Genomic DNA, 15,693 nt, shown 5'->3' on the forward strand with positions numbered 1-15,693 from the left:
ATTACGTAATCCCAATTGGAATGGGGATTTCTTTATAGTTAGACTTGAGCCACAAGTACCAAGTTACTTATCAAATTATCTAATCCCAATTGAAATAGAGATTTCTTTGCCGCCTCTTCTCTTCTGATTCTTAGGCAAAATACAATTAATCAGTTTCATAATTTCCTTTTCTCCAATTCTGCAAATTCTTTTTGATCATTAAGCCCTGCATTCTTTTCATTCCAAGATTAGTTTCAAGAGAGAGTTGTTCTTAATGGCGGCTGATATAGAGTTAGCCAGTACCCAAGTTTCGCGTTCTTCTAGTCCCAGGCACCCTCTCGGCTGTCTCCATTCTGGTTCTGGGTCTGGCATTGTTCCTACTATTGAGAATGTGGTGTCGACTGTGAACTTGGGTTGCAAGCTGGACCTCAAAGCCATTGCCCTTCATTCTCGAAATACTGAACACAAACCGCAAAAGTTTGCTGCGGTGATGATGAGGATAAGGTCAACCAATACCACTGCTCTCATATTCTCTTCTGGAAAGATGGTTTGCACTGGAGCCAAAACCGAGCAACAATCCCACTTGGCCGCCCGTAAGCATGCTCGGATCATCCAAAAACTTGGTTTTGATGTTAAGTTTAAGGATTTCAAGATTCAAAACATGGTTGCCTCTTATGATTTTACATACCCTTTAAATCTTACACGCCTTGGGAATTCTCATAGCGAGGTTTCAATATACGAGCCAGAGTTGTTTCCAGGATTCATTTATTGGATATAACAACCCCAAATTAAGGTCATGGTTTTTGCTTCGGGAAAGATTGCTATTGCTGGAGGGAAGAGAGAGGATATTTTAAAGGCATTTGAGAACATATATCCAATTCTCATGTCTTTCAGAATAGACAAGCGAAACTATTTTTGAAGAAGACCTGACAGAGTTCTTGGAGAAGAAGATCAAGAAGATCATATTTTCTTTTATGTAAACTTCAATTCTTGCTTCGGATGAAAGTTCAATTTCAATAATATGCTCTGATTTGCTTCTTATTTTAAATATTTTCTCTGAATCTCTATCAAAAATATATATTTTTGCTGTGAATCTGAGATATGCAATGTCATGGATAATTAGACAATAGTTCATAGTATCATCTAAAATTGCAAGCCTTTAAATATGAGATATGCAATCTCTGTTGCCCCATCATCTCTGCTCATCGGGAGAAGATGCATTGCGCCATACTCTCCCCAACTGAATTGCAACAGAAGGAGCTGCACCCTCGGTAGCAGCTTTTAATAAGGCTTCGTTTTTCTTTGCCTTCAGTGCCCAACCAACAAGACTTACTTGAATGAGCTTCCCATCTTTAATTGAATAGAAAAGACATGGAAATTGGAGTTTTAGATAAGGCATTGAAGTTTATGGTTATAAGAAACTCAACTAACCTGTGTAACAATAGCAGAAAATGGCAGGGTGCTATAACTAGAGTACCTGACTGAAAACCCTGAAGTAACCTGATGCTTGTCCAACGACAGCGTTTCTTGAAAAAGGCCATGTACTGATAGGTAGCACAATGGCGGGAAAATCCAACTCACATTTGTTCCCCAGGGTTTATACTCAACGTTCCTGTTTCTCATATATAAACGAGAGAACGAAGGTAAAACCCGATCATTTTCTTTCATCCACTTTCTCGGAATCCAAACAGAGAAAAAAAAATAAGACGCCAACATACAAATTACGGGGAATCGATGTTGATTTTCCATTCGAGGCCTACGATTGCCAACTTGTTTACATGGAGAAAGTTATTGAAGCTCTCCAAAAGGTCTGTCTCCTTAAATTTTGTTTTTTCTTGTTTTTTTTTTTTTTTTTTTTTTTTTTTCATTTTATTGATACAGAATTAATTTGGGTAATGGTGTTGAATTTAATGAACAGTGATTACGTGGGTAATTTTCTTCAATTTTTTTTTCTAAAAGCATAAAACCATATTTTTAGTTTATTGAAATTAATAAATTGTTCAGTTTTTTTTTTTTTTTTAAAAGAAATGTGTTAAAAGAAAAGAAAATTTGATGCCGCATTGAAACATGGGTATGCAATTGAAGGGCGCTTTGGTAATTGTTGCTTATATTTTTAGTATAATTGAGTTGGATGTTGATGTAGGGTGATTATAAATTCCTGCTCTGAGTTTCATTTTTCTAATACTAAGAGATGAGTGGCATGAATTTTGTTTATTCAAAGGGCATTATATTTGTTGTTTTATGTAGCAGAGGTGTAATGCACTTTTGGAGAATCATACTGGAACTTGCAAAACTTTACGTCTTCTCTGTGCCACATTGGCCTGGAGGAAAAGTTTGGGTGGTTTTTCAACTGGGAGTGGTCAAAGAAAGAGTCAATTTTCAGGGAGCCAATCTGATGTGGGATCATCCCAATCTCAGGCCAGCAACCTTCCAACCATTATATATACCTCACAAACTCACAGTCAACTCCTTCAAGTCTTTCAAGAGTTGAGAAGAAGCAACTACAGGTCAGTGTTGATTGTTTCATTGTAGGTTAATAAATAATTTAGTTTTCTTTGCTGCTGGCTTATCATTCCAGTTTTGTGATGCGTGATTTTGCTGTAGTGGGGTCGATTAATATGTCTTATGAGAAATATTAACATCATCACTAGTTAGTTGTTTATTACATTATGTTAGATTTATTTGATCTTGCTTACTCTTTGTAATTACCCATGTTAGAGTTGGATTCATATCTGACACCTCAAATTTATGGAAACTTTGAAAGTGCATGTATTGTGTCACATAGCCATGTTTGACATTCGCACCTGAGTTGATATTGCTCGGTCTTGTCATTGCCCATGTTGGATTCATATCTGACACCTCAAAGTTAGCACGATATGACGGTATGACGCTCCAAAGTTAGGAAAAATTGAAAGTGCATATGTTGGCACATACTCATGTTTGACATCCACACGAGTCCAAGCATGATAATCTTTGCTTTTCTTCAATAGTAGATGCATTGGGTTGTGAAGAAGAAGAGTACTTTTTCTTTAATTTATCTATGTTGCTTGTGAATGAGGTAGACTAAAGTCTGTTGACTGCCTTATAAAACATGTCTGATTTTGGCAAAAATTCCATTCTCCTGGAAGGCCTTTGTCTTATTCTAAAAGTCAGAGCCTAGGAAGAATGATTATGAGCTGATAACTACTTCTTGCTTTTTTTTCCCTTTTAAAATAATATTTTATGGATGCAGGATTGTTATCTTATATCTGTTTCGATAAGAAAAGAAGTGGAACCTTGAGATGATATAAGATGCTTTGGAGCTGAGCAATCATGAAAATCCATTAAGCCATGTGTTGACTAGCTCCTTCAAGTTGGGGATAAATTTCTTGACGCTTGGCTTGTTTAACAAATGAGTTTCCCATTGCAGCTTGAGCTTTGTTTAATTATTAAGCCAAGTTGTAGCTGTTTGTGAACTGTTTTGATTAATTTGCAGCCTGATTTCAATCGCTTTTTGATCTGGAGTATATAAAAACCTGCTGTATTTCTAGGAAATCTTTCACTTTATGTTTCAACTTGAATCATTGTTAAATTTATCTCATTTTGCTTGTTGCCTAACTGGTAAGGGTTTTTTTTTTTTCCCTGATCAGTATTTATATGAAAAATTGCTTGTCTGGAAACATTAAGTCTTAAAGACAAAAAATGAAGGTATAACACCATTTCAATTTTAATTTCCTTTAATATGCCATAAAATTTAATTTCCTTTTTATCTAAAGAAAGAGAAAGGTGAAGATACTTCAGATTTCTAGACCTTTTGCTTTGATATATCATACATGATGGAACTTTGAGTCTTGTTGTCAATCATTGTTGTTGCAATATGTTCTTAAGCATGAGAATTAAATGATTGTTCCATAAAAAAATTCAGAGCTAGCAGTAGACATTTATCTTGTTGATATTTTTGTAAGCTCAATATTTTGGCTCAAGATGGTAGTTTTGGGATCTCGGAAGCAATTGTGCATACATAATGAAGTGAGTTTACTTTGAGGAAAAGCTTAGACAAATGCCTGTGTTTCCTTTGCAGAAAGCGTTAGAAGCTTTATTGCACTCATTTTCCTCGTGTTGCTGGTAAGTGTACTATACTTTTCAGCATAGATTTCATCAGACATGCACAGGCCAGTGCACGGAATGTATCAGCATCTATACAATTTTCTGTTTAATTTCAACTTTAACTCTTGAATTGATTTCAACTTTTATCTTATATAGACTGGCAGCAATTATCTTCTACTAAAGAGGCTTATAAAGTAATTCTGAAAAAAACAAAAACTAAAACGGGAGGAGGTGGATTTTGATTGAGGCTTTAGAGTTTGTACTAATTATTATGGAATGCTGTGTATGATTTCATGATGCTGTTAAAGTTTTGTTTCACATTGGATTGTTATCCAATCCCCAAGAAGAAAGTAAGAAATGCCTGTCAGTTGATTCATCTTGGTAATGCTGAAATGGTTTACGTTTCTGATTGTTTAGTCCTTCGAATTATTTACTAGATGGTGGTGATTCTGGGTTGATATGAACAATAGGGAAGAATTGGGATATTGTTGTATTCGTGTTCTAGACTACACTTTTCATATTGTTTCCAGTGAATTAAGCAACTATCTCTCTAATTTCTTTTTTGAAGTTTTCATTTAGACATATTTGAGGTGCATCTGGTGTTCACTAATGTTGTGTCTTTTTTGTAGATTATATGAAGAACAACCCTCATAGTGGAGATGAACCTCTTGACATAGAGGATTTCGTGAATATTGGAAGAAAATTTGGACCGTAGGTTTCTGCAGTAGTGTTGTCTTTCCATACTTCATATGGTTGTTCTTTTGAAATACATTATACATGTCTTGTTCTAAAGCCCCACTGGTAACGTTAGTATTGCTAACAATATTTGCTTGCTAATTTATACAATGTTTTTTCTTGCAGGCGTCCATACCATGTATCACTAGAGCTCCACAAGGTTGTTGATATTGTATTTGCATCTTACAACTATCTTATAGATCATGACTATAGAAGAAGTAAAACCTCCTTAGAAAAAGCTGTGTGATGTTGGAATCGAGTACTGAATTAGAAAGGGAAGGCATAATGTGAAACTGACGGAGCAAAAATCCAGGACTATAAGTACAATATGAGACAAAAACAGAGAACGCTGATTGAGAAAAAAACCTCCAGGTGTATTCAAAATTTTGGGAACTCGAAGAAATGGATTAGGACATTGAATTAAAAATCATGAAATTAATGTGAATGCTTCTATCATTGGAGTGAAGGTTGGAAAACAAAGTCTGTCTTTGTTGCCTAGACCAGGTCCTATGCTTAACTTCGTTCATGCACTCCACTCTGAATCTTTAAAATTTTATGATCTATTTGTTTGAGGTATGTGCTGGTAGCTGACAAGGTTTAGTGACGCTCTTTCTTGGAGTGACTGCAACAGTATCTTTTGGTTATTACATACTGCTGCTTTTTCACTTAGGAGAAAGCAGGCACTTTAAGTGGCTTAAGTGACTGGCTTTTTCTTTAACTTTATTGGATGTAGGAGTGGAGTAGGAATGAAATATTATTTTAAAACATGTCATAATGTTCTTTTGTAAATTTTGGAATTATGTTAGGAGTTCAGAAACTTATCTTAGGAGCCTCTGGAGAAATTAAATTCAAAAGGCTACCCATGGTATCACATGGATTCGTTCCTGGTTTTATGGTCGGAACTGGCTTCCTTGGAATGATTTTTGTTAATTTGTACTTTGCTATTTTCTCTTGAAATTCACAAAACCAATCAAACTTTTCCTCATTTGTTTCACTTTCCTCATAGCATTTATCTAACTGCTTTGGATTAGGGATTTTTTCTATCAATTCCCTTGCCTTTCAGGTTAAAGAGAAACTTAATCCTGCAGAATATAAAGAATTTTTGGGGTTTATGAAGGCAATGAAGTCCAAAGTGATGAAGATTGGTAATGTTCTGCAATGCATTGTGGGATTATTTTCAGGACCAGAGATGCTTCCTCTTCAGGAAAGGTATCCATCTACTCTAAAATGGCTGTCACCTTAATGATAGCATTAAATTTGAAGGTCGGAATTTCTTCATGATGCTTTTTGTTTTTCATGTTTCTAGTATGATTGATCTTCCATTATGTGAGCAATATAAATTCCATTGTAAGTTAGGCATGTTCAAAAATAATTTAGTATACGTTTGCTTCACCTTTAGTATACCTTGGGCTGAGATTTCTGGAACTCGTTGTCTGGTTAATGTGATGATGATTCAAACCAGAGTTGTGCACTTTTAGGATATCATTGGAAGTGTGGCAAAATTAATTTCCTATTCTTGGTATGAGAATGTTCAAAGCCTAAGTACGTCGAAGTATATTTGGGAAGCATCAAAGAATATGGGGGAAAAAAGGAAGAAGCATGTAGCCGCTTAAAACAGAAGAAAGGGAAAAATGTGAGTGCAGAAAATGATAAAACCAAAGCTGTTAATAAACTCAGGAGGAATAACTGAAATCATTTCTAGCATAAACCATGCACCAGGAGGAAAATAACCAGAAAGTGCTTTAAGTGTAGCAAATTAGCCATAAAATGCTCCATTGTGTTGAGTACTCGATACTCTTTCTTTCCACAGCTCCCTCACATGCTGAAAAGGGACTACCATTCTCCATACTTACTGACACCTCCGTTTATGCTTACTCCTCTGCAAAAACCTCCAAAATGTCTTAAGCATAATCCAACATTATGTGAGAACAATTAAATATGTTAAGAGCCTTAGAGGGGGCCTCAGAGGTCTCATAACTTACGAGGGCTACCTGTTTGCAACACTCATCCAAGAAACAATTTGCATGAACACTTTGCTATTATACGATTTGTAGATTACTGGTGTTGGTTTATTAGGTACCTGATATTCTTTAGCGTATCATTCATTTCCCGAAAGTTTTTTTTTCCTTGTTAGCATGTAACTATTATCTGATAATTTTACTGGATCTTATACTGTTGTCATTTGTAACAGATTCAAGGATTTTGTGCCTGCGAAGTATCATTCTTTATATGAGTAGTACCTGGAAACAAGTAGAGAAATGCCGAACAATCAAAGGAAGTAAACTTATCTTGTCCTACCAGTTACTAGGGGATGCTATTTCTCAATTTAATGATTGGTCTGGGTGGAAGTGAAGGTTTGAAACTTGGATGCTTGATGTTTTCTAGAGCAATGATCTCTTGGAGTGTCAGAAGAGAGAAGAATTATGATAAACATTGTGGAGGTTATGTGTGAAGCATATTGCATTTTCACAACTATCAAAATTATTTGCCTGTGTAACCAAGCAACTAATTTGTTCATTCATTTCTGGAGGAAAGTACTTTCTCAACATGAGGGCGATGCTGCACTTTGCAAGCTGTCTTCCCCTATTATGATTTGGGGCTACTACTACTGAGATTACGAAGGACTAGACTTGGTCACAGCTGACTTTTTGTGGAAAACAAAATCAAGCCGACCGAAATTAAGTGAAGTTGTTGAGGGGATGAGCCTAAACTTTTGCTTCCTGATTTGTATAGCCTTGACAGTTGTCAATGCTTCACAAAGAGGTAAGAGCCTACAAAGTGATCACCTTTGTCAATACAATGGTTGATTTATATAGTTGAACAAAAAAAAAAAAGGGTTGATTTAATATAGAATAGTTTTTGGAAATGACAGTAGCTACCGTAATTATGGTATTCATGAGTAGATATTAAAATATATAGAATCTGATGCAAAAGGAATGAGGTCCATTTGATGAAAAGGATATGAGGCGCCCATAATTGCTTCTTACCATTAGTATTGTAGTTACAAAAGTTGTCCTTTGTTCAGTTTCAGTTCCAGTGGCTTGTGAACCTGCTTAAATTATTTACTCTCGAGTATCATTGCTGTTTTTGGTTTTATGTTTTATGGTATTTGTCTATTTCAATGATAGAGATATAAGTAGGCAGTCAACAGTGCGTATTACCAAAGTGATCACTCCTATGTTTCATATGGATGGCTGGTGGGGAGTGATTCCCACCGGTCCCATCACATCGTTTTCAATGACAGATCTATTGCTGCTTTTCGGATTGATCATTTATAATATATATATATATATATATATATATATATGTATGTATGTAAATTGATGACGTATTTATTAATTTTATTAATATAAAAGATAAAGAAATTTTAAAAATGTTTAACAAAAAAATGAAAAATAAGTAATTTTCTTCAAAGTATTTGTTTTTTAATTTTTGCAGTATATTTGTATCATGTCAAGCATTTTGAATGTTTCAATCTCAAATTGATTAAGAAGAAAAGCTTATTGGATATATAAATTTTGACGTTACATATTTTAATAAGTTGATTTTATAAGAAAAAAATAATGATCACATGATAAATAATATCAGAATCAATTCTTGATTTATCTGATTTCATATCAAATGCTCCAACAAAGGTAAACAGTATAAGCCAATCCGACCATTTAATAAAATGCTGGGGTAAGGCATAATAGTAAAATCTAATGGCCCCAGCAAGGATAGGCAGGATGGGTCAGTTTGACCACTTAATAAGGTGCCATAATAAAAGTAAGTAAATTAATCTGATCACTTAATAAAGTATTGAAATAAAGTACGGTGACAAAATTTGGTCACACTAAACAATTCAAAAGAAAACAGATAAAATGATAGTTGTGATGAGAACGTCATGAGATTGAATGAAAGAGATTGTCAGGTTAAACATTTTAAAAGAGTAGATCAAATGTTTCAATCCTATACCAGATAGGAAGGGAAGATCATTAGAAATATAAACATTGACACTACATGTCCCAATAAATCAATTTTGCAAGAAGAAAATAGTGATCACGTGACATTTGCATCCGCCGTTATGCTACCATGTTAAGGTTCTGAAATTTTTTTTTGGATATAATTAAGGTTATGTGATTTCAATAATATTACTACATTCACAGCACCACTAGTTACTATTTTAATTTTTTTTTGGTACATGTGATATTAAATTAGACAATGGCATATGCTATGGACATTTTTTGGGTACAGCCAACCGCCCAAAAAATTACTAGTTAACAAGTTATTGGCCAAATATGAAATGAAAATGGGCATTATATGTTAGGTCAAAGTCAGGCATAAAATGATGTTGATCTTTTGAATGGTGCCTTCTCATCTATTTCTTTTTCCTCTAATAGGGCAAAGTGGCAAAATTTTCCACTTTTAACAAATTAACTTTGCTTTTATTTTTGTAGAATAAAAAATGATTTTATTTGTAAATGGGTGGGTATCTTATATGTTTCATCTTTAATTACTACATGTATTAGCTAAGTCCAGACTTGTGATTGGATACCTAAATTAATGCTGAAAATATTATTTATTGGATTATTATTCCAAGAGCTGTCTCATTTCTTGCACAATTAATCACGGGGGAACAAGCAATGGTCAAGTTCAACACAAATATCCACCAAATCTTACCAAAAACCACTACCATCCAATAACCTAAATTATAAATAAAGTGATTCTTGAAAATCACTCAAATAAAATGACGCATATTCTGTATTTTTTATTGAGTCGTATAAAATTCTTAATATTTACTCATTATATCTCAAATTTATTTAAGTTCATTTTAATAATTTTATGAAAAATTACTTTTTCAAATCTTTTAAAAATATTCAGCAATAAAAAGAATATCACAATCACCAACATTGGTATATTAAAAACAACAAATTCCAAATTAACAAAAACATGAATCAGTTTTACATCAACATTTCTCGAACCCAAAAGCCGCCCCGTTATCACGCCTCTTTTTTTTCCATTCCAAAAAAAGAGGGCCACAATTGCCAAATCCTTACGTTATTTTGTGCCTCGTTCTCCTTGATCTCTTGTCTCTTACATTAACCTTAGAATTTCGAGAACTCGCTGGAATCTTTCTATCGTTTTGACGATGAACCACGATCAGGTCGACGAAAGCACTTAAGATGAACTTGTATGACTTCTTGTCGTTCAAGTTCAAGTAACAAAACAGAAGTTCTTCCATGAAATCCCAATCTATCGTCGAGTGATATTGCAGCCTTACTTCCACCATTTCTTGCATGGAACGTCGAAAATCATCGTACGGGTTCGGAGAGTACGTTAACACCGCGATGCACTCGTTAGGAATACTTGGAGACTTGACATGATCGACGCCGCCGTCGCCATAGCTGTTGGAATTGTTGGCAGTGTTGTTGTTGGTTGAAGTTGAGGTCGAGTTTGAACCCATGTCCTCTGACATTGACACGGTGGTGTTAGTCACGGCACTACTCCGAGCTTCCTCCATAAGAGAACTCGACAACCCTGTAGCCACGAAGAACGTGTTGGACCCGCAAAGGTCTGGCGGAGGATCAACAAACCTTGGGGATTCAAACAAAATCCCACCAGGGCTTTTCACTTGATGATCATGATGATCTTCGTGATCTTCTCTAACGTTACCTCTCCTTTCATTAATCTCTTCATCGTCATTGATATACAAAGACTTAAAATTCTCAAAAAGAAAACGATCAACATCAGAAAGCGTCGCCGCATCATCATTATTGTCGTCGCTGGTTGCTTGATGATCATGATTTATGTAGCGATCGACAGCAAAAGAAAGGGTTTTGGGTTGTTTGCAGCCTTTCAGGATCCATTTTTTGGAAGAAGAGAATGAGTCTGAAGGGAACTGAAAATTTGGGGAGGGTTTTTTGATCTTGGAGAGATAATCCTGGAGAGATTTTTGAAGCTTCTTGGACATTATTTTTCTTTTTTCAAACTCTTTGTTTACTTTCGATAGGTTTATCAAAGTCTATAAAACAATAGAGAAAGACATTTAGGGTGGTTTATTTATAAATAATATTCACAATGTAATAGAGAAATTACGAACGTTTTGAAAATTTACCTTCTTTCATGGGAATTTGGTAAAAAAGGCAAGCTATTAAATAATGGAAGACTTACTGACTACTGAGGGCAGATTGTAATTTATTTAGGCTGATTTTATGGAAAGTACGTAGAAACTAAAAAATATGGGAAATGAGGGTGGAATCAAGATTTATAGTTTGCTTTAATTTGGAAAGAACCTCACAAATTTGCATTGATTTGAGAGAGTTTTCTTCTCTCATATTAATGTTTGAAGTTATTTGTTTTGACCATTGAATTTAGGCCTTAAATTTACAGTTTCAAAACGACTTCTTAATTGTCAATTTACAGTTTCAAAATGACTTCTTAATTGTCTATCAAAAAATGACTTCTTCATTCTTATCTTGAATTTTTTAGAAGCAGATATTCAAATACAATTTCAATTTTTTTTTCTTCTTTTAAGTCTTTTTCTATCCCATTGACAAAGAAAAAGCATCTCTAGAAAAAGAATTAATTGATCCATTACCATACAACCAATGGTTAATTAGATATGGTATGTAAGTATAATGTTTACCATATACTCTTATAAAAAAATTATTTTGAAAATTCAGTATGATATAAATCAAAATTTATAGTTTCTATTAGAAAAGATAGTACTTAAAATATGAAAATATACATAGGTGTGGGCTGTTGATCCTGTACTGAAAATGCTTAGGCAGATGGAAAAGATTGTATGGTGTTACTGAACCAGCCTGGGATGGTCACAAAGGTTGTCTGACAGTCTCCCACAATTCCTTTTTGCGAGAATTGATTTTAGATTTTTTCCAGTTGGCCAATTGGTAATAATGAATCTAATTCCTCTGCCTAGAAGCAGTAAAAAAAAAATGCTTAATTTCTTAAACTTGCCTATATGGACGTGCTACTCAACCAGTTCTATTACCTTTTCAAGTTTGTGTTTCATAAAGACATCAAATAACTTTGTCCAGCGTAAGGATACATACTAAAAGTTGTATTGAATAAGTTCGTATCCCATTTCAAGAGCGCAGGCCGAAGGGTGATGTAAAGTGTGTTATAAAAGAAAAACCGAGATCAGGTGTAATATTTATTTTTATCAGTTTAATATCTGATAATGATTCACATGATATTATATTAATTGTTTTTGGGAGAGATCTCATCACAGTAGCTTGCTACCGGGTTTCTCTAGCGTTGCTCATGCGTTGCATTACTGCACGGCCAGGCGCACCCCACCAATTGTAGTTGAAAAGTTTTTTGATGGTTTTATGTAGTTATTTCTGTTTTCGAAACAGATACTAACAAAAGTTGGAAGCCATTGGACTCATTTTTTATATGCCACATCGATGTATGGGATGTGTCCAGTCTTACGGAGGAAAAACAATTCGAACATAATTCTTTGAATATAGAATACATGCATGCGACTATCATTTTGGTGATTTTCTATAATTCTATTCTATATATATACTATGATATTTCATTGTCTTGATAGAATATGCTGTGATAATTCATTAATGTCTTGATTAGAAAAATGTCAATTGTGATCAATCTCATAATTTTCTTTCAATATTTAGCGAAACTTTCACTTGAACAAGTGCATTTAATTATAATTCAGCTTGCAGAATTGCTCCTGAAAATAGTGCGAAAATGATAACTTTATCCTGGTTGGACTAAACCTCGAGTCCACTCTACCTTATTTTAGGTTATAAACGTAGACTGATGCTTTATTCAAAAAATCTGATAATCAAAATTGTTGTATCGTAAGAAAAAATAAATAAATAAAAGAATCGAATCGGATTGGGAAAGAAATTTTTTTTTTTCTTTTTATAATGGAAGAGACCTCTTCAATCAATCTAATACAAATCTAATCTCTTTTATTTTAAGATTTGAATAGAATCCTTTCAAATTGAAATATCAGCCTCGAGAGATCCCTTTAAACGCTGGAATTGCCATTATTGTTTGGTCAACTTTTAAAAATGTATTTTTTATTTTTTTCTTTTTTGGAGAAATGTTTGGACTTTAAAAAATAATCCATAATATCAGCTTGAATCCCACATCCTTATCGTATCATAAAAGATATATAAGAGAGGTGTATAACGAAGAAGCATATCCCAACATTGTATCATACTTACCTGGACGGAGTCAATGGGCGATCAAGAAGACCCATGGCTTAGGGTAGTGACCTCCATTGCACTTGGGAGAGGTGCTGCTCTAAGGTCTCCCTAAGTGGGAGAGCCTACGTCATAATTTATGACAGCGGGGGCCTGCGTTCGCGCGGCCTCTTTAAGATTTAGTCTCAAGCTTTGAATGTGTTCTGGATGATTTTCCAATGTTTGCCCTTGGCTAAAATAGTTAACGTAGAATCAACATTAGGTGATTCAGCTTGGAATATGAGCCTTTTGTAGAATTCTGACTAGGTCCTTCTTTCTCCTTTGCAAAGCCTGTAGAATTTTTCTACGACTTAGAGTGAAAAAAATTGGAATTTTCTCATCAGTTATGAACATAGATGGCAATGTCTTTGATGATAGTTGTCTTTTCTTTTCAACTTTTCCAAATTATGAAGCCAACTTAATTATGAACCGGAGTATATGAATCCTGGCCATATGGTTGTCACCAGAACTTACCACCTAATATGATCAGATATAAGTTTGTATGGTCATGACTCATTAATCATGACCTTCTCTATTGTGAGTTTTAGCTCAAGGATCACTGGCACAAGCGAATTACTTTCTCGCATGGATTCATGGCAACGATGCCATGGTGGTGGTGGTGGTGCTTGGCCGAGTTCTCTATCCAACATTGTGAACAACTTAAGGAGGGTTTACACGGTTTAATTGGAACTTTGGTGCTTCTCTGATTGAGGGGCTGAGGTTTTTAATTCTTCAAAAGCTGACTGTTGGCATTTGGAAACAAATTTAAAGAACCAGATCAGTTTGCCAAAGTGAGAAGAAACTAGTAAAGCTAAAAGAGGAAAAAAAAACAATTAGCTCGAGCATTCCAACTTTCAAAAGAAAATAGTTATCTTTGCAGATTGGAGCTAGGAGATTGTATAGCCATCAGACGTTTGGATTGTATGTGAGCTATTTGTTTTAGCTAGAATAACTTACTGCATTTAACCCCAAAACAAAGAGGGAAAAGAAGTATAAAACGACACTAGAAACAAACCACAGATATTATAAAACAATGATTAATAAATGATGTGCAACATCTGCACAAGCAAAGGATGTGTTGGACTTGGATATATAATCATATGCTCAGTTTCATGACAGCTGCTTGGCTTGAGTTCCCTTACCACACTGAGAAAACACATCAGTATTCGAAAGAAATCAGTAAAAACAGAAGTCGAGGCCTGAGTTAAAGCATACTTTTTTCGGCCTTTTGGCTAATTGATTCATATGATATTAAATTAATTTTTTTAGGAGAGATCCCATCACGGTAGCTTGCTGCTTGGGTTTCAAGTGTCGCTCATGCGTTGCACTACTGCACGGGTCTGGTGCACTCTTTCAATTTTAATGAAATAGTATCAGGATTCAAACAGCAGGATAGCTTTGCAAGCCCCACCAATCATTGCCAAAGGTTCAAAGCTCTAGGTTCTACTATTTGACAGGGCCATGAAACAATTATAGACTTGTAGTATGATCCCCAGTAGCTATCCTTCTGTAAGAGTAGTTTCGGTTTTCAAATTGTTGTAATACAATGGTTTCTTTGTTTTGTCGATTTTGATTAAACATGAAAAAGCTTGATATTCCTTCTGGGAGTTAAAAAAAAAAACTGATTTTAATGTATTTAATATTAAAATTAAAATTTTTTATAAAATTAAAATTTCATAATTTTTAATATCAAAAAGTAAAAAAATTATATAAAATAATTTTACAATATAAAAAATAAGAATTTTAGATTAAAAAAAAAACATAATTTTGAGACACTAAAAAAAAAAGGACAAAAAAAAATAAGACAGACGGAGCAATGATAACTTCAGCATTCAAATTCTTTTATTTACTTCACCAAACAATATTTTAAAAACACTAATGTTTTAAACATGGTTTTCTATAATATTGAGAATTTTTTAAATATTTGCTATATAATGTTTTAAATAATTGGAGTTGCTATCAAGTAAAATTAGAGGTGTAAATGATACATTAGTACTCGTAAGTTATTTGAGTTTGATTTAAATAAAACTCGAATTCGACTTGATTATTATCGAGTCGAGCTCGAGCTTGAGTAGTTCGACTCATCGATTTAACCGAGTTCGAGCATTTTTATATCTGACTTGAGTAGCTCGCAAACCTAATCGAGCTTTTATATTTAAATATATTTTTATTATTTTAATTAATAAAATATTTTAAATTTGAGTTCGAGCACAAATAATCAAGTTTTTATTGAATATAAGAATCAAACTTATTTTTACATATTAATCAAACTTAATCGAGTGAATTCAAGTAACTCAATTTCTATCTTGAGTCGAACACGAGTTAAAAAAATAAAACTTGATCGAATTCGAGTCAAATTTCGAGTCTCAAATTTGGAATCAAATTTGAACTCAAGCTTAATACTATATTAATTCAAACTTAATCGATTACACCCTTGAGTAAAACACTACAAATCCATTTATATGATAAATTTTGCTTATTTTGACTTAGCTTGACTTCTTCTAAAATCATCACGTGGCATCTCTTTATTGCTTTTTTTTCCCTTCCATTTCTTTCCCACTTCTTCCTATACCCACGTGAAAGCCTATGGGCTTACTTTTCTTTCTTCTTTCCCTATTTTCTGTTCTTATGATATTTATTTTTTACACTCCATTGCTTTTGGCTGAAACAAAGAAATAAT

General features: G+C 34.0%; 1 protein-coding gene, 1 long non-coding RNA gene, 2 other non-coding genes and 2 pseudogenes across 4 annotated transcripts; 5 read left to right on the top strand and 1 right to left on the bottom strand.

The window, feature by feature from the left end:
* On the top strand, positions 1–1,011 carry LOC111278547 (TATA-box-binding protein 2 pseudogene; annotated as a pseudogene).
* A 3,386-nt stretch (positions 1,012–4,397) lies between these two features.
* On the top strand, positions 4,398–7,774 carry LOC149517600 (uncharacterized). Its single transcript, XR_016344232.1, has 3 exons — positions 4,398–4,776; positions 4,927–6,009; positions 6,992–7,774. It is a non-coding gene; the product is annotated as an uncharacterized LOC149517600 (long non-coding RNA).
* Positions 7,775–9,793: 2,019 nt separating this feature from the next.
* LOC111278760 (transcription repressor OFP14-like) lies at positions 9,794–10,750 on the bottom strand. Its single transcript, XM_022865383.1, has one exon. The coding sequence runs from the start codon at positions 10,748–10,750 to the stop codon at positions 9,833–9,835; it is 918 nt and encodes a 305-aa protein (XP_022721118.1). The 3' UTR covers positions 9,794–9,832.
* A 1,162-nt stretch (positions 10,751–11,912) lies between these two features.
* Positions 11,913–12,099, top strand: LOC149517601 (U2 spliceosomal RNA). The gene has a single exon (XR_016344340.1). It is a non-coding gene; the product is annotated as a U2 spliceosomal RNA (small nuclear RNA).
* An 888-nt stretch (positions 12,100–12,987) lies between these two features.
* On the top strand, positions 12,988–13,148 carry LOC149517602 (U1 spliceosomal RNA). The gene has a single exon (XR_016344809.1). It is a non-coding gene; the product is annotated as a U1 spliceosomal RNA (small nuclear RNA).
* Positions 13,149–14,224: 1,076 nt separating this feature from the next.
* LOC149517603 (U2 spliceosomal RNA) lies at positions 14,225–14,367 on the top strand (annotated as a pseudogene).
* The last annotated feature ends 1,326 nt before the right edge of the window (positions 14,368–15,693 follow it).

This window comes from Durio zibethinus, chromosome 8 (genome assembly GCF_047325235.1).
Source record: "Durio zibethinus cultivar Kanyao isolate XHJ-2024 chromosome 8, ASM4732523v1, whole genome shotgun sequence".
NCBI classification, from domain to species: domain Eukaryota; kingdom Viridiplantae; phylum Streptophyta; class Magnoliopsida; order Malvales; family Malvaceae; genus Durio; species Durio zibethinus.

Excerpts from the sequence above, each read along its gene's own strand:
- LOC111278760 (XM_022865383.1), bottom strand. The coding sequence starts at position 10,750 with ATGTCCAAGAAGCTTCAAAAATCTCTCCAGGATTATCTCTCCAAGATC.